The following is a 19,091-nucleotide window of genomic DNA, read 5'->3' as shown; positions in this document are numbered from 1 at the left end:
GTTGTAAGAAGACCAATCATCACAATGAGGCATACATGAAATAAGTTCACACCTAAATGGGATGGACCTTACATTGTCAAAGAAGTTTATACAAATGGCGCATACAAGATTGTTGATCGAGGTGGATTAAAAATTGGCCCAATCAATGGCAAGTTTCTTAAGAAATTTTATGCTTAACGTCATTATCCAGTAAAAAGAAAAATCAATTGAACTACGTTGTGACTTGATCCCTATGTTATAAAAAAGGTACGTAGATAGCTTAAAGTTCACTTTAAGTTCAGCCACACGTAAAAAAAAAAAGAAAAACAATCATGTTTAATTGTCATCTCATATGTAAGAATTGGGGAATCTCCACAGATAATTTGGAAATAATTGAGTTGTTGTCTAAGCGTGGCCAATGATCTGCAAAAGAGCCAGCCTATGGCTTGTCCACAAGGACTAAGTCCATATTTTCTTGGTTGATTTCTATCAAAAAATACTACGAGGTGTTCGAACTCCAAACAAGAATTGTTCTGTGAAATAAACCATCATTATGAAAAATAAGATCACTAGAAGAAAGTTAGTGTTGATGACATGGTTGTGGAACAAAAAATATCTGTAAGCAAAGTGGACAGGGAAGGGCGCCTTGACAGAGTTGCATCGTCTATCATGAACAAACCCTAAGAAACAGGAGGGTGTCATGATAGAGACACATCAGTTATCATGAACAAACCCTAAGAAACCGGAGGACATCATGATAGAGTTGTATCGTCTATCATGAATAAATCCTAAGAAACCGAAGGACGTTATGATAGAGTTGCATCGTCTATAATGAACAAACCCTTAGAAACAGGAAGGCGTCATGATAGAGACTCTTCGGCTATCATGAACAAACCCTAAGAAACCGAAGGACGTCATGATAGAGTTGCATCGTCTATCATGAACAAACCTTAAGAAATAGGAGGGCGTCATGATAGAGACTCATCGACTATGATGAACAAACCCTAAGAAACCAGAGGACGTCATGATAGAGTTGCATCGTCTATCATGAACAAACTCTAAGAAACATGAGGGCGTCATGATAAAGACTCATCGACTATCATGAACAAACCCTAAGAAACCGGAGGACGTCATGATAGAGTTGCATCGTCTATCATGAACAAACCTTAAGAAATAGGAGGGCGTCATGATAGAGACTCATCGACTATGATGAACAAACCCTAAGAAACCAGAGGACGTCATGATAGAGTTGCATCGTCTATCATGAACAAACTCTAAGAAACATGAGGGCGTCATGATAGAGACTCACCGTTTATCATGAAAAAACCCTAAGAAACAGGAAGGCGTCATGATAGAGTTGCATCGTCTATCATGAACAAACCCCAGAAGTTGACGATCAAAGAAGTAAAACGTCAAGGAACTGTAACCTTATATATACTTGCATGGGACCTTCAAAGGCTTGCAAAAAAAAAAAAGTTAAAAGTTTAAGAAAAGGAGAAAAGAAGAAAAAGAAAAAAAAAAAAAAAAAAGAAAAAAAAGGGAGGAGAGAAGTTTTTCTCATACCTTTGTTCTACTTGACGAAGAAAGAATGAGCAAGGTACGAGTCTATTTATAAGGATAACAAGTCCAATTCCTAATAGAATTTGGAATGATTAAATAATAAAATAAAATTAAAAGTGAATTATCTTATGTTATTTTATCTTGAAATAAAATCTCGGATTTCACTTTTGAGATATTTAAACATATTTTAATTTTTAATTTTTTAAATAAAATTAAAATTCAATTATTATATGTTATTATATTTTGAAATAAAATCTTGGATTTCATTTTTTGAGATTTTTAAACATAAGATTTTCGACTTTGTGATAATCAAGCATATTTAAATATTTTAAAATTTAGATTTTACCCCCATTTTTATCTCAAATTTAAAAGGAGTCATAAATCTAACTTTATCCTAAGATTGAGATCTCGTATTTATCTCAAAATTAGTTTTGGTCATTTTATCCCAAAATTAAAGTTGGTCATTCCAAATTCTTGTGCATCTAAAGACAAATTAGAGTATGCTAGAAATCTCATCTTTGTCTCAAATTAAAATATGATTCCAAATTATATAAAAAAGAAATCATCAAATTTCAATCCTCAAAACAAAGTAAGTTGGGGATAAAGCCTTAAACTTTTCTCAAATTAAGGATTGACCATATTCCAACATTTATTTCAAATTTAAATCAAACTCATGTACTAGATTCATAGTTTGATTATTTTGATATGTCAAATTGAGAAAAAAAAAGAAGAAAAGCTCGTATTTGGACTTTATATTTATCTTTTCAAGATTCACCTATCCATACAAGTACATAAGTCTCGAAAGGAGCATTTGTTGAATAAGAAATTTTGGAACCAATTACAAATTCTCATGTCATTTACTAAAATAATTGTATTTGGGATTAACTAAAAATTGGCATGTGTCCCAAATAAAATTTAAAGACAAATTAGACAATTTTAATGATGTCATATGTCTTTATTATGACAATTGAATCAAATTAATTATTTTGGTTCAATTAAATATTAGTTAGTTGGGCTAAAATTCAATTAAGCCAAATAATAAGTTTAATTTGGCCCAAAATTAAATATGACCCAGATCCATGTGATTGAGCCCATGGGTATGGTCCATGGACCAGACTAGGTCCAAATCTATAAAAGCCCACCAGGAAACTCTATAAATAGGGAAGTTCTCTTCATTTGTGGGAATTTTTTTTTGACTTCAGAAGATTTAGAGAGAATTTTTCCACGAGATAGAAGACTCCTCAACTCCTGAAGTCGAATACCCTCTAAGATTGAAGCTCGTTTGATGATACAAGCTTTTTTCCAAGACTCCAACTTCAAGAACACCATCGAAGACTGAAGCTCCTTTGAAGAAACAAGCTTTCTTCCAAGACTTCAACTTCAAGAACACCCTCGAAGATTGAAGCTCTTTTGAAGATACAAGCTTTCTTCCAAGACTCCAACTTCAAGAACACCCTCGAAGATTGAAGCTCCTTTGAAGATACAAGCTTTCTTCCAAGACTCCAACTTCAAGAACACCCTCGAAGATTGAAGCTCCTTTGAAGATACAAGCTTTCTTCCAAGACTCCAACTTCAAGAACACCCTCGAAGATTGAAGCTCCTTTGAAGATACAAGCTTTCTTCCAAGACTCCAACTTCAAGAACACCCTCGAAGATTGAAGCTCCTTTGAAGATACAAGCTTTCTTCCAAGACTCCAACTTCAAGAACACCTTCAAAGATTGAAGCTCGTTTGAAGATACAAACTTTCTTCCAAGACTCCAACTTCAAAAACACCCTCGAAGATTGAAGCTCGTTTGAAGATACAAGCTTTCTTCCAAGACTTCAACTTCAAGAACATCACGTGCTTTGCTTCCTCAAATCAAGCGTAAGCATCCAACTGAGAGAGAATCAAAGGATCAAATTCTAGAGATCGAACCACATCGCATCAAATCAACATAAATACAACATCAACACAAGTTCAACTCCACGAATCAAATTTCTCCAAAAATCTCGTGTGAACAGGAATCGAAGAACAATTTAAGGCTGAGGAGATGGAGACTGAGATTCAACAACTCAAGAAATTGTACATCGTTTGGATGTTTCTCTGTATTACACTTGTTAAACAGTAACATGTGGCAACGTATTATAAAACAATCCACTACAAGAAATATGGATTTCTATGACATTTGGGTATAGCTAAATTAAGGTTAGAGGGTGAAATAAATGTCATAAGAAAGCACGTTTTTAGCGGAAAAATGCGAAATTTTTTTGATTTGAAGAATTTAGGATAGTTTTTAAGTGTCTTAAATCTATGACAATTTTTAAATGTCATTGAATATAAATAATAAAATTACAAGCATTTATTTCCTTTCCTCTCTCATACAATCCCCAAATTTACTCTTTTTCTCCAAACACCTACGAAAATCCCAATCTCTTTTCCCCATTTTCTCTAAAAAAATTTCCCTCTTCTTTCTTAAATTTTCTTTCATTTCTCTCTTCACCACGATTATTTTCCTTTCCCTCTTCCATTCCCCATAAAATTTCCAAATACGAATCTTAAATGCATGCCCTAGCTCCCACTGTTGCACATTGGCGACTCTAGCTCCCTCCACCGCCGTAGCTTCCATCAATCCACGCTTCAGGTAACTTGTTCTTCCCCCTTCTCTTTTCTTTGACTCTCTTCAAAGACAACGACAAAAAGAACTCAGTGCCGCGCTGCTGACTATTATTCCATCCCTGACACTTTGATGACTAGTTGTTCTCCGCTCCAACTTTCGTCCTTGCTCGCTCACGCCGTTTGTGGGCTTTCTTAGGGAGTTTTTCTTAGGGTGAGATTTCAACTTCAGAAATTTCAACCTAGGGCAAATTTACTTTGTACTCTCTTCTCACCTCAGTGTTCTTGAAAATTTTTCATTTACTGTCATACCCACTTGGATTTATTTAGATTTTCTGGCCCTTAGACTAAATTGAAAATTTTCATTTACTGTCATATGCACCACCGAATTTGCTTTTTTCAGCTAGTCTATCTTGTTGTTGTATTGATGCAAAGCTATTTTTAACTTATTTAATTATTTATTTCTGAACTTGTATTTATGAAGTTTTCTCCTGTCAAGCTTTCTTAGTTTTGATTTCTTTCAGCTTGGTGGCTTTTTTGTTAAGGAATTTGTTGGGAATAAATTTGTTTAAGGATGACTGTTAAGGCAAATATTAATTTTTGTTTCTCAACTTCCTCAGATAGCTTGCCACAGTTGCAGATGGTGTCCCCTTGTTTGAGATTTTTCTCAGAGTGAACAAAATGGCGAATATAAACAGCAAGTACCTATCTTAAAGCATCTAATATTATTTACTGCTTGAATAAAAATTTTCTTTGATAAAGTTACTAACATATCATGGTAGGCCAGCCGTAAGTGTTGTAGAATTAGAAAGGGACTTAGAGTGTTGGTCCAATGATTTTGAGATGATCTCAGACCCTAGGATTACTAGAGGCAATGCCAACTTTTGATTCAATTATATTCGTCCTGAGTAGCATTCCTATTTACTTCTTGTCTTATTGTAGAGTCCCGTCTTCAATTGTCTTATTTTCTTTATGCATTGTGCGAAAAGTTTTTACTTTCAATTCTGCTGCTACTTTGCTAGGTGATCTGTTACAGCCAAGATGATTCAACCACATACATTTATCAACTTACATAACCCATAAATTTTGGTTATGAGTCCTCGTTTTTCATAACAAACTAACTTAATAAAGAGCTTGATGCTGAGTATTTCTTAATTACATCTTTTGTGGCTTGTTAAGGTTTGTGCGATTTTGTGAGGTATGTATTGTAAGGAATAATAGATTATTGTTGGGCCAAGGGGTTTAGATGTCTAATGAGGATGGTGTGGGTTGTTAGGTGCTACGTTTCTCTTTGGCCTTGTTAAAGTTTTCTGTAATTATCTATGTGGCTATTAACATATTGTAGAGAATATGGAATCTATGATTGGAGAAGGATTTTCCTTTACAACTGGAGTTGTACTTGCTTTATGTGTTTCACTTTTTTCTAAACCTTAAAGGCACCATTTTGTCGTACGCTTGACCAATGCAATTAAATTTCTGTCTTACTTCTGAGAATATTAAATGTACATCCTCTGATCAACCTCTAGTATTCAAGGAAACAGAAGAATTTGGTTATGTGGCGCATATCAAGGTAAACAATTTTTTTTATGTGCACGTTATTAGGACAAAAAAAAGTAAATCTGAATAAAATATAGTGTTTTGATATTCTGAAGAGAATATGAATATATTTGTTCATACCACTTTCTAATGATAATGATTTTCAACTAATAGTCCTTATCAGGAATGTAAATGAATGTCCTTGAGTTTCAAATGTTAAGCTAATTATGCTACTTCTCTTTAGGTTATGGTTTTCATGTGGATGGGTTAAAGGTAAGGACTATTAGTTGACACTATAATTTTCTAAGGATCTCCATATGCCTTTTAAAATTTGAATAATTCAATAAAATTATAAATTACATCTAAATATTTGCAGGCAGGTATAGTTGTAGCACAAAATGTTAAGCCCCAATATTGGTTTGTGGAATAATATGTAGTAACCAATAGAAGAGAACAACATATTCTCAAAATAGATCGTAAAGCTACACTTATGGCTTTCTTGTTGTTTTCCAATTCTTAGTTTACATGTAAGAGCTAATTTGAGCTTAAGGTGATGAGAGTGGCAAACATTTTTAACCAAGTATGTTGAATCAACTCATTAGTAGAGATTTTTTAGGATTTCTAAAAAAGTAAGGGAATTTTTCTACTTTCATCAACAACTTTTTCAGAGCTTTTGGACAATTCTTTGGATGAGGTATTGAGAATTTGTCTCTGATTTTGGTGAAATACTTCAAAATTTCTTTAGTTTTATATGTTTGATGTTAATTAATTTCTTATTGTTCTTATTAATATAACATATAATATGATATATAATTATCGCACTAAAGGTGTTGCCTATGTTTTGGTGATTATTGGGTTCTTATTGAGGTTAACATCAACTCTTTGAGTAATTTTTATGACTGAAAACAATTTTATTTAAAACTTACTTTTAATTATTTGAAGTAATTTTATGCTAGCTAGTTAGTTTGAGAATAAGTTAGTTGTTTGCATGGTATGTTGGTCCTACACATTTAAGTTTGAGAATAAGTCAATTGTTTGCATGGTATGTTATTACTTACCAAAATTATCTGATGGTTAACCCACCCTTCACTCTAGCAAATATTTGGATACCACAAATTGATTATTGATTTACTGAAATAATTCTGAATGTTCTCATGTGAGAGATGAAATAACTTGTTCACTCGAAGGTATCAACAAATAACTTATGCCATTGTGCCAATAAAGGAGGAAGTTGAACTTGTTGAGCTCGAAAACTGAGGGACTTGTATTCTATGCCACTTTAAATGCCATTGCATATTTCTACATGGTAAGACTTGTATTCTGGTTTTGGTGATCATACTCTTATTTGTGTAAACTTTTTTTTTTGTTTACTTGTGAATTGATTTGCTTGTAAAATTTTCTTATGTTAGTTTGCTACATGAGTTGAATAGTTATGTCGTTTTTTATGGCTGTGAAACGTAAATGAGAACACTTCGTGTATGGCTGGTGGTGATCCATTCAGATCAACTAGTAGAAAAAGGGCCTACGATGACAGCTAAATGCTGTCATAAAAAGATTTCGTGACAGTTATTTGTAAGCATTAATGCGGCAGTCATGGAAAGTATTTTATGACAGTTACACAAAACTGTCACAAAATGTATTTTTCATGACAGAGAATAAATGTCACGAATTGTTTAATTTATGACAGATTATAAATGTCATTATTTAGTTTTTATTAACTGTCATCATTTCACCTACCATGACTTTAATTAACTGTCAAGAAAACGTTTTCGATGACAATTTTTTTAAAAAATTCAAATGTCATAATTGTATTTTCAGTCTCTGTTTTTCTTGTTCTATTTTTAATTGAATTCCCGTTTTTCTTACCGTGCTGCCAGTAAACACACTTATATCACAAAGTACTATACAATACACCCATATGGAAAGAAATGGTGAACGCTTTAATATATATACTTAAATATATGTACAATTGTTCGTACAGTGTTTGACAATAAAACAATGAACAAGCTATTTAAATAAGTATATTTGAACCAAAATTTGGCTACCAAACCTAGAAAAAGGCCTATAAATCAAACAATTACCGTAAATATGAGTTTACTGCTCCAACGGATTCTTGCAAAACTTAGTAAGAAAACAAAATGAAATTTTAGAGTATGACTCTACACATCAAGATAAGAATATAAGAAAGGTTTACATTTAGTTCATTTAATGCAACACATTCACATACACAACACATTCACTTCAACAACATAACACATAACATACACAAAACATACACAACACATCACATTCACATACACACCACTAGTCAGGAGGACATATTGCATAATTTTTTAAAACAAAAGGGAAATCAATGAACTAAATAAATGTAACAACATAAAATTTTAGTGGTAGTTAACAAGAAAACTACCCACAAAACTATGTACCCCTCCCCTCCTCCCTCTCACATACACTTTAAATTCTAACTTAAGTTTACCCTTCAATATTAATAATCTCTTGGAATGACTCTCTGTTTGTTAATGAAACATAACAATGCAAAACTTAAACAAATAAAAACAAACTTAACATTGATGTTTAGAGATTTCACACCCAAAGGTCAGGGTTAGCCCAAGGATATTAGTACTAAATATGTCTAAAGTTCAACTTCAAAAGTGAATAGACCTTACCACAAGGTAGGTGTACCAAAACTTCCCGAAGAGGATTGACATTATTTGCACAAAGCTTGTAATGTAGATCAGATCATGCATGTAGCTGTAAAAAATAAGACAAACCATCAAGATGTTTCGATTAATTATTGAAATGTCAAAAAATCGTTGACAGATGGAAGGCTATCCATATTGGATTCCAACTTCTTTTTTAAAGTCAATCCATAATTTTTTCGGTAAAAGAACAAGGAAGAACCATAAACAGCAAAAACTTGTTACATAAGAGATCACCAATTACTAACTAAAAAAGAAAGGTTGAAATGAGAGAAGGGATACTTAGTTTTACACCAAGAAAAAGCAGACGACATAACAAGATTCATAAAACGATTAAAAAAAGAAAAAGAGTCACTGAAAAGCCATCTGTTCCTTTCAAGTACTCCATCCATATTATAAACACCACCTTTGCCACTAAATGGAAAAATCCCACACAAAACCACTCAATATTATGTAAGCCAAAAACATTACCATGGAATTGTTCTGTCACATTGGTGATGGTAAACACATCAATTGATCAAAGCAACAAGTAGAGCAGAACCATTTCCCAGAAAACTTAAAAACCCAATAAGCCTATTCTTTTTGAAGCTGCAAGCTTGCTTATATATCACTATCCAATTTGAAATATGTTCAAGAAAGAAAATTGAAAGATATCCAGTAAAGAAAATGACAAAACAACCGTGATTTCTGTGTATATTGCCCTCCATGGAGAGTTATTAAGCCAATAGACAATTATACTAAATATCAATTTACAATTCTTTAAATGAAAGTCAATTTATTCACGAAATTCAGGCGGAAAGGAAATGATAACTACAAAGGAAACTGAAATAGAATAATATGCCACAGTTGTAGGTTGATATGGCCAGTATTTAAAAGACTTAATTTTAGAACGACGATTAAGAAAAATAACTTCAGCTTTCTTATGAAATTTGATATTTGGTGAACAATATCATAACAATTCTTAGCAAATTTCAGAGCAATCGCTCACCTTAAACTTGGTCACAGAACAATTAAATATGTCAGGTCTGTACTCAACAATTATACTTTATGTAATGGAGATAAAAACATGCATGAAACTGACATGTAATGGTTATACATTAAGAAGAAAGAAGACATACCCACAAATTTCACCAGTACTTATATCAAATCCACCATCTAGAAGTTCACCATCATCACCATAGGTTGGCTTTGCCATTTTTCAAGTTAGTTGTAAGGAATAAAATAAGCTGCAGACATTACAATCAGACTAATCCAGTGTTTCCAGGTGAAACTTGAATGAAAACTTAGCAACTCAAGTTACACAAAGTAAACAACATAAACCACATTGCACTCATAGGCTTAATGAATTGAGAGTAGAGAAAAAATGACAAAATTTCTGGATATGCTGATAACAGTGCAAGTTATACGGTTATACCTCTGATAAATCTTAAGCAAAAAGCTAGAAAACCTAACCAAGAATTTACAAACCAAAAATAAACTCTGAACTTACTGCATGAAACATGAACAATCTAAATAATTCTCCATCTTCCAATTCTCAAGTCATCTCATACTGCTCTGAAAAAATCGCAAAAAATCTCCCTCGATCTTACACTCCTACGTTTCTAGTCCACATTTGTTGATTTGAAGAACATGCATTTTGGGGATTTTATAATTGGTATCTAACCTTCACTAAAAACAGAGCTATAAAGTATTTAATATAAATCGATCATATTTGGATATTAATAACCATGCAAGTGCTGTACATTTTTATATCATCGTCTTATTGAATATATATCACCGTTGACAAAATGTGATCCATCTAAATACATAATTTAGAATCAATATCTCAAAAGATTTCGATGAGATCCTTTTAGATATGTAGTGTAAAATACCATGACAATAACTCTCAACAAGTATATACATTGCTTTTCTCCAAGCTTTTAGACTATACCTTTCGCTACCAACATTCCGCTTCTTATTGAGCAGAGGGTAAACATAAAACATTAGATAAGTAGTAGAGTACCTCGAAGGATAAGCCTACAAACTCAGCTAAATTAATTACAGAACTTCACACAAAGTCCAAAACCAACAGCCAATAACAAAACTCTAAGCTAAAACACCTACAAGCATATCAATAGCTAAAAGCAAAAAAATTAATCAAACGATGCAGTAGCACAAAGTACAAAAGGAGAGAAAAACAACCTTTTGAATGAAAATGGATTCTGAAGTGCTGGGATTTGAAGTAGAAGGCCGAGAAGAAGAACTTTTAGCGCCTGGGAAATAAAACAGAGTGTATCATCTCAGCAAATAATGTAATATAGAGGTAGAAAAGCAAAAGAAAGAAATGAGAATAAAGAAAATCTAAGAGTCACATAGTAAGGATAGATGGGAAGGGTAATAAAAGTATGATGTTAAAACAAGAAACAAAAAAGTAAAAATTGAATAATAAAAGTATGATGTTGGCAAAAGTGAAACGAGTCGTTTGTTCAATCTTTTAATTTGCTATAACTAATGTACATATTTCATGAGATTTAACAAACAAGAATGTTGTGTAGTTGTGTTGAACTCCGACAAATGTTGTCATTCCATGAGGTGGTTACAAAAAAGCTATCTTATTAATCAATACTAAGATGAATGGTGCAAAGAAAAAAAAAACATCAGCAAAATAAAGTTGGTTACAAAAAAAGTTATCTTATTAATCATGAGGTGGTTACAAATAAAGTTTTAACCTTTGCTAGAGACATATCCTCGGGGACAATATATAGAGATGGGTAATCAATCACCTAAGGCAAGAAGCATAGCCTTGAGAATAGGTAAAGAGATGAGGAGAAAATGAGGCATTTAGTTATAATCATAGGAAAGTCGATATGTTTGTTGCTCTACAAAATACTAACAACATTAGCAACCTTAACAACACGGGGGAAAGAGACAACCCTACATATATACTTTACAGAAAACTTTATTTTTCCTTTTCTTGATATAGCTTTTTTTTTTTTTTCGCATGGGCTCCAATGGAACATAAACCTCGATAATACTCTGTACTTAAAATACTACAAAAGAAGTTTAAGGAATAAGCAAGATCACCCTTTTTCCACATGCCTCCTTTGCTGTAATTTTCTGCATCTGGTACTTTGGTCTTCATTCCAGTAATGGAATACCCTTCAATTGGGCTTACTCTTCATGCAGGCCTTCATTAAAGGCATCACCAATAGCCTCAAGTGATTATATACATAACCCACTCTCACGTGGAAATAAACTTGTTGAACGGTTAAAATTTCAATTTTCAATTTGTTAACTTACCTTGGACATCAGAAGTACAAGCATGATGAGAGGTAAAAATTTCAAATTGTTTGAAATTTCAACCATGACGATGCACATACCCATTTGAAATTTTTGGCAAACAAACAAATCATTAATCATCCCAAACAATCAAAACCTAAAATTACATCTTAGACCCATTTCGTATCATTAAGCAAATTCAATTTGAAAGTACATGCCAATCAACTACATTTTGCTTAACCCATCCTAAGAAAAGAATCAAAAGCTATAATTATCACGACCACATTTTAGATAATCAAGCACGTCAAATTTGAAAGTAAATATCAACAACTACATTTTACTCAATCTTGAAAGTTAAACAGTAAAATCCTCGAAAATGAGCAAACATACATAACTCACAAGCTTGCTGTAATTTCGACATCGTGAACAAAAATCCTATAGTTTCTTTGTATCTTCGATTCTTCGACATTAGAATCTCAGCTACATAACGAAAATTCATGAAAACCAGAACATTTTCAACACATACACCGACACAAAAGAAGACCTTAATACATACACCAACACAGGATGTCCTCCATGTTTCTAGTTAAAAGTTTCTCCAAGATAACGAGTACTGATAATAAGATAACATTTTTAAAAGATAAATCCATGCAAACTCAAGTTCAAAATGGACAATATCATAGATATACGAAGAGCCTCATTTCTCTAAACACTACCAGCCCCAAATGTTTCTGAATCCAGAGGGGAAATGGGAAAGGAAATTCCATCTAACCTTGAATTTTGTTGATGATTTCCTTTGCCAAACCAGAGTTAAAAGAATAAAGATTTTCATCTAGATCTGAAAGTAAATAAATAATTGTTCGTTATAAGAAACTTTCCAATCCAACTTTAAACTTAAAAAAAAGATAAGAAGTCCAAAATGTTATACCAAAGAGAAGACATTCACCTAAAGAAGAGAAGCCAATGAAAATACACAAAAAGTTGTTGAAAAATGAAAAAGAAATGGGAAGATGCAATGCTATATTGTGGGTTTATAAGATATAGACACGATCTCAGGTCTTTCATGCCTTTCCATAAATAGTCATCGAGGAAATGAGTGAAATCGAAGCTCTTTTAATTACATTACAAAAGCCGGTACTTTTCCTTTTTTGGTTGATTGAAGTTTAAAATTGAAGGTCATCCTTGAGAGTGTCTTTTGGCAACAGTCTTCTAAAAATTTTCATGTATTAAAAAAACATGTAAGCACCTTAAAGTGCTATGTAAGAAATCATTGCAGAATATAGAACCAAGTATCCAAATAATTTTCCATTCATTCCAAAATTCATTACTTGAGAAAACAATCCTAAATACATTCTAAGACTAAATATTCTTTTCATTAAGAGAGGAGATTGAAATTCCTGCACTACTAAAAATAAAACCTCACACTAAAAATGTATGACCGTAACAACTAACTCTAGAAAATACTTAAAGGTCCTACACATCATCAAAGTTTAAAATCTAACCATTCATTTTTATTCTTTTTTTCTCAAAGCTTCCTCCCATAGCCATGAAATCTCCCTTGGCCTTGATTTCCTAATTCAAGCAAAAAAAAATCAATTAAAAATCAACAAAAGGCTTCATTGAGACATTTCATCAAACACATTGTAGGCTACCAAAATTCACTAGAACAAATCTGGCCTTTAATGTCGGTTGGAAAAAATGAAAAAAGAGCTTTAATGTCGTTTTTGAAAATGCGGATGTTTAATGTCGGTTTTAAGCCGACATTAAAGCTGGAGCTTTAATGTCGGTTTAAAACCGACATTAAACATCCTTGTTTTGAAAAGCGACATTAAAGCTCCTTTTTAATTTTAATTTTAATTTTTTATTTTATAAAAAATGACTTTCTCTCTCTTACTTTACTCTTTCTCAATCACCCACACGATTTCATCCTTCCAATTTCTTCTTCACTCCTCATTCTCATCTAACAATCTTCCCTTTCTTCTCCGAAGAGTCGCTGGCACCACCACCACCATCGTCCCTCGTGCCCAGCTCGTGCCCGCCACCACCGCCGTCACTCCTCACTTTCTTCAAACACTGATGTTGCTTTGGGGTTTTTTGCTTTGGGGTTGTCGACGAAAAGAATGGTAAGTTTGAATTGGGAATTTTGCTTACTCTTTCATCACTGTATGTTGCTTTGTGTAAACTTAATTCTTTTGAAAGACTAATTTTCAGTTTCATGGGGTTTGCGGATACTGATTTATCACCAACATTTTCTTTTTTCTCAAAATGTGAAGCTGTGAGCATCAAACATGTTTGTTAATTTTCAGATTCTTGTTGCAGATCCGTTTTCTATGGCACCCCAAAAAGCACTTGAAAGTATTGGAAAAACATTGAGTGTACAGTATGAGAGGTGGCAACCCAGGGTGGAGACCATTATGCCCAGAACTTTGTCTGATTTACTGTATTGCTAGTCTATATCCTAACTTGATGATGTGTATGCAGGCCCGTTATAAAGTTCAGCTGGATCCCACTGTGGAAGAGGTAAAAAAGCTTTGTAGTACATGTCGCAAGTATGCAAAGACTGAACGAGTTCTCTTCCATTATGTTTAAATATTAGTGTTGATCCACCTGATGTAATTAAGATTTCACCTTGTGCCAGAATGGAGTGCTGGATAGGTAGATATTTTACACCATTACTACTCTTTTTCTTGAACTTTTGCTTTTATTTGAGTTTTATGTGATTATCGTATTTCACTAAGGGTGCATTTGGTTGGGGGATTTTGGAGGGGGGAATGGGCACGGGCATTTGAAGCCTGTGTTTTTTTTCATGGTTTTGTTTTACTTTCCTGGGAAAATCATTTTCCAATGCATCCATAATGAAGTTGAAGTTGGATTTTCTTTTACCTTATAAAATGGTGGGTTTTAGAAAATTCCTTCCTTTTCAGTTACTCTTTTTCTTTGTCACTGATTTTTTAATCGATTACTTTCTTCTTCTTCAACTTTTGCTTCTTCTCCTCCTCCATGCTGCTGGCTTTTCTTGCCATCACTCTTCTTCCTTCTTCTTTGCCTTCACCTTTTCAAGGCCTTCTAGGGCTTCTTTTCTTTTTTCTACAAAAAAACGTCTGATGCAATCATTAAATCTATTTGTTTTTGTTTTATTTATTTTGAAGAATTTGAATGAGTTAAGTTTTAGATGTGATTTGATGACAAAACCTGGGCTTTATCTATTTCAAATGTCCTTCCTCATTTTCCTAACCAAAATCTCCAAATCTCCAAATCCAAATCCTTCCCCACTATTTTCTCACTGCTTGGATAAAATCACAGCCCCTGATGTAAATGCTTTTGCCAAGAACATGGGAAAGACAGCTATTACGTGGAAGTTAAATTTCTGATAACTACTTGCACAAATTAAAAAAAGAATCACAACTTTTCTATATGTAAATTGGAGATTTATTCCTAGAAAATTGGATACCATTGCCATTTAACCAAACACTATTTCCTTATATCCCAGGTATCATATTCCCCAACATTCTTAATTCCCTGGCATTTATAAAACCTTAAATCAAACGACCCCTAATTTTTTCATCTTAATGATTTTCTGTTTAACAAACCAATTACCATATGCCATTCAAATTGCAATGATTGGAAATACTATCGTAGACGAATGTGGGTTGGATCCTATAAATTATTAAGTCCAATCTGGTTATGTTTTTTTCCGTACTCCTAAGGAATAAGGATGTTCATTACTTGTTTTCATCGCATTTGTTCTCTGGAATTTTTATGAGGTGTATCTTTTATACACCAAGTATTAAACATAAACACTGATGTTTTCGGCTCTTTTATTTCTCATTTTTACTATTGGTCTTAGGTCTACCTTTGCACTATCTTCCTGTGGTTGCTGTTTTTGTGTTTTTTTCCATATCATTGCATTTTCATTGAATTATTGCAATGCATTTGATTACCTAGAGAGGAAAGGATTCAAATTGTCTGATAGGAATTAGGATTTCACATTTCAGTTCTGGTTCCAGTTAAACATATGCACTTTATCTTCTTTAAAGTTGTCTTTTAGGTCTGTTAATTCTTTTTTTAATCTTGTTGCAGATCCGTTTTCTATGGCACCCCAAAAAGCACTTGAAAGTATTGGAAAAACATTGAGTGTACAGTATGAGAGGTGGCAACCCAGGGTGGAGACCATTATGCCCAGAACTTTGTCTGATTTACTGTATTGCTAGTCTATATCCTAACTTGATGATGTGTATGCAGGCCCGTTATAAAGTTCAGCTGGATCCCACTGTGGAAGAGGTAAAAAAGCTTTGTAGTACATGTCGCAAGTATGCAAAGACTGAACGGGTTCTCTTCCATTATAACGGACATGGTGTTCCAAAGCCAACAGCTAGTGGTGAAATTTGGCTTTTTAACAAGGTCTATATATTCATATATTATAGTTTTTTTTTTTGTTAATGTCTGTTATTGTCTTATTCTCACGATTTTTCATGGTGCAGAGTTATACCCAGTATATCCCCTTACCTATTAGTGATCTGGATTCATGGTTGAAGACACCTTCCATTTACGTGTTCGACTGTTCTGCTGCTGGGATGATAGTCAATGCCTTCACTGAGGTACTTACTGTCTTCTATTTATTTTATCTGTACTAATTTATCATCATCAGGAGTGATATTTTTCATTTTCTTTTCATAAGATTCATGATGTTCATACTCTTAATTACATCAATATCATTCTTTTTTATAGCTTCACGATCCCTCTGGATCAACGAGGGACTGCATTTTGCTTGCAGCATGTGAATCACATGAAACTCTTCCCCAAAGAGCTGAATTTCCTGCAGATGTTTTTACCTCTTGCCTTACAACACCAATCAAGATGGCCTTGAGATGGTGAACTTATTCTCATTCATTTATCTTGAACAATGCCACTTTATATTCTGAAGTGTCTGAATCTTAGATATTAACTGGTTTCATTACTTTGTTTATGAAACACAGAAAAAATTCTTTTATGACCTACATTGTTGAATTCTTGAAGATTAGGTCTAATTTATAAATTCGAGAACTGTTAGTTTAGTTTTTCAACTGCCTGACCTATGTAGACTAGGGTAGGCTTTTCTCGAAATTGATATAACTGCATATATAAATCTTCAATGGAAAATAGCTAAAGGTTCAATATACCTATGAAAGAAATTCGAATTATTTGTTGTCAAATTCAAATGTATAAAAGTTGAAGTGTTCTCAAGAATTCAATGGTTATTCATTTATGCTTGTAAGCTGTTAGATTTTAGTTTAATTTTCTTTTAACTGTTTGCTGTGTGGATCTTATTGCATTAGTTTAATTGGTCTTGTTAGGCATCTCATCTCCCATTTTTTGTACTTTGGCCCTGTTAATAATATCTTCTGTTACCTGTAAAAATTTATCTGTATTTGTGTGTCAGTGTGAGAAACACATATATTAGTTAGTTTTAAAATTTCATGTCTTCCATTCATTATACTGCAATTTTGTTTAATCAAACATGGGCATTACTCTAAAGTTTAACCGAGATTCACCATTATCCCAAACTGAACTACTGTTCATTTGTCCTTTTCTCTCTTTGATGCTGTGAACTGTGGTGTGGTTTTTATAGTCATTTTTCTTAGCTGATTCTTGAGTGACTTGGTTTCAGGTTATTCGAGCTCGGTTGCTACAGTTCAGGAAGAGGAATGTCAAGCCCTTGCTGCATTTGGTGCCTGTTTCCAATATTAATAATTGTTTGAAGAAGCATTTTCGAGACCTTTAAAATGTCGTGATCTTTGAATTTATATAATTCTGTTTGGTTGCAGTTAATTTTACAAGCGTGTTTTCATTGTTGGTGGAATCAGACTTGAATAATATGGGATTTATGTGCTTTAAGATATGAATGGGATTTATTGTTGCTTTAAGATATGAATGGGATTTATGTGCAAGTGCTAATAGCATTTTCATTGTTGGTGGAATCAGACTTGAATAATATGGTTTCCTACGTAATGTGACTTGTAGTTTCAAGTTTGTAGTTAATTTCACTTGTTGGATTCAATGTTGGTTTATAAAAAATGGACAATAATACAACAATTAAATAAATATAAATTTCTAAAAATGGACAAAAACAAGCCTTTGATGTCGGTTTTAAACTGACATTATTGGCCTCTTTAATGTCGGTTTTAAACCGACATTAAAGCCAAACCGACATTAAAGGGCTTCAATAACACTATCAAAGATGTCGGTTGAAAACCGACATTAAAGGCCTTTAATGTCGTTTTTAAACCGACATTAAAGAGGCCTTTAATGTCGTTTTTAAACCGACATTAAAGCCCAACCGACATTAAAGGCCTTTAATAACGCTCGCAAAGATGTCGGTTGCCAAGTGACATTAAAGGCCTTTAATGTCGGTTTTAAACCGACATTAAAGGCCAAAATTCTTGTAGTGTATTGTAACACCCAAAAAATTAAGATAATTTTGGAGTTAATTATCTTAATTTTGTTTAATTAGATTTAATTTATTGGGCGTTATTTGGAATTCATTTAATGAGAATTATTTGATTTATGTGGGAATTAAAATTAATTAAATATTTCTTGGATGAATATTTAATTAATTAGAGGTTTTGACACGTGGTGTTTGTTGAGTTTTTATTAAATGGTAGGTTAAGAGGATTAAGTAAAGTTGTGGATTTTTAGTGTTGTTGAAGTTGAATTTAATTAAATAATTATGGACGTTATTTAATTAAACCATAGGGTGGAAAGTTTGTTGGAGATTTGATAATTATATGTATACGTGGAAATATATATATAATTATTATGTGAAAGGGAAAGATAATTATATTTGTTGAAATATAATTATTTAAGGAAAAGATAATTATTTTTGGAGAAAGATAAATAATAATTAATTATTGTGGAAGATAATTAATTATTTTTGGAGAAAGATAAATAATAATTAATTATTGTGGAAGATAATTAATTAGTTTGGAAGAAAGGTAAATAATAATTAATTATTGTGGAAGATAATTAATTATCCTGCAGAAAGATAAATATTGATTCTGGAGTGAAGTTGTTATGGTTGGGTTAAGATAATTCATGTTGGAAGTTATAAGTGATTTATTGGAAAAGATTTGATTGATTAAAATAATTGAGGATTTAAGTTAATTTGAGATTTTGGAGGGAAAAGTTGGTTTTGGTGGAATTGGATTTAATCGAGTATTTATGTATATATATATAATTATTAATTTGGAAAATTGAAGTTAATTATATGATGGAATATAATTATATTTGTTTGAAAAAGAAGATAATCCATGAGGAGAGAGATGGTTGATTTGATTGGACGAAAAAGATATATATTTATTTATAAGAGATAATAATGGTTTAAATAAATATATATATTTATTGTAGATTTTGGTGAGAGAAAAATAATAATAATAAAGAAGTATTATTATTATTATTAATGGTTATAAATGCCTAAGATTAAGGCATT

The 19,091-nt window shown here is 32.6% G+C and overlaps 1 protein-coding gene across 7 annotated transcripts; it reads left to right on the top strand.

Moving 5' to 3' along the window:
- The first annotated feature begins 3,956 nt into the window (after nt 1–3,956).
- Nucleotides 3,957–17,533, top strand: LOC103494315 (regulatory-associated protein of TOR 1-like). Of its 7 annotated transcripts, XM_051080937.1 has the most exons (14): nt 3,960–4,161; nt 4,275–4,347; nt 4,754–5,703; nt 5,914–5,942; nt 6,857–6,975; nt 13,615–13,749; nt 13,933–14,015; nt 14,108–14,146; nt 14,223–14,281; nt 15,707–15,789; nt 15,869–16,027; nt 16,108–16,224; nt 16,355–16,497; nt 17,274–17,533. In XM_051080937.1, the coding sequence occupies exons 5-14, from the start codon at nt 6,973–6,975 to the stop codon at nt 17,362–17,364; spliced, it is 912 nt and encodes a 303-aa protein (XP_050936894.1). In that variant the 5' UTR covers nt 3,960–4,161; nt 4,275–4,347; nt 4,754–5,703; nt 5,914–5,942; nt 6,857–6,972; the 3' UTR covers nt 17,365–17,533. The 7 variants fall into 7 exon arrangements, with proteins under 7 accessions (XP_050936893.1, XP_050936892.1, XP_050936894.1 ...); XM_051080936.1 differs by lacking the exons at nt 4,275–4,347; nt 5,914–5,942 and having other exon boundaries at nt 3,957–4,161; nt 4,754–4,830; nt 5,660–5,703; nt 6,894–6,975; XM_051080935.1 differs by lacking the exon at nt 5,914–5,942 and having other exon boundaries at nt 3,957–4,161; nt 6,894–6,975.
- The last annotated feature ends 1,558 nt before the right edge of the window (nt 17,534–19,091 follow it).

Source organism: Cucumis melo, chromosome 2, assembly GCF_025177605.1.
Source record: "Cucumis melo cultivar AY chromosome 2, USDA_Cmelo_AY_1.0, whole genome shotgun sequence".
Classification (NCBI taxonomy): Eukaryota; Viridiplantae; Streptophyta; class Magnoliopsida; order Cucurbitales; family Cucurbitaceae; genus Cucumis; species Cucumis melo.
Note: the sequence above shows the minus strand (reverse complement) of the source record. Positions and strands in the feature narration are given on the sequence as shown.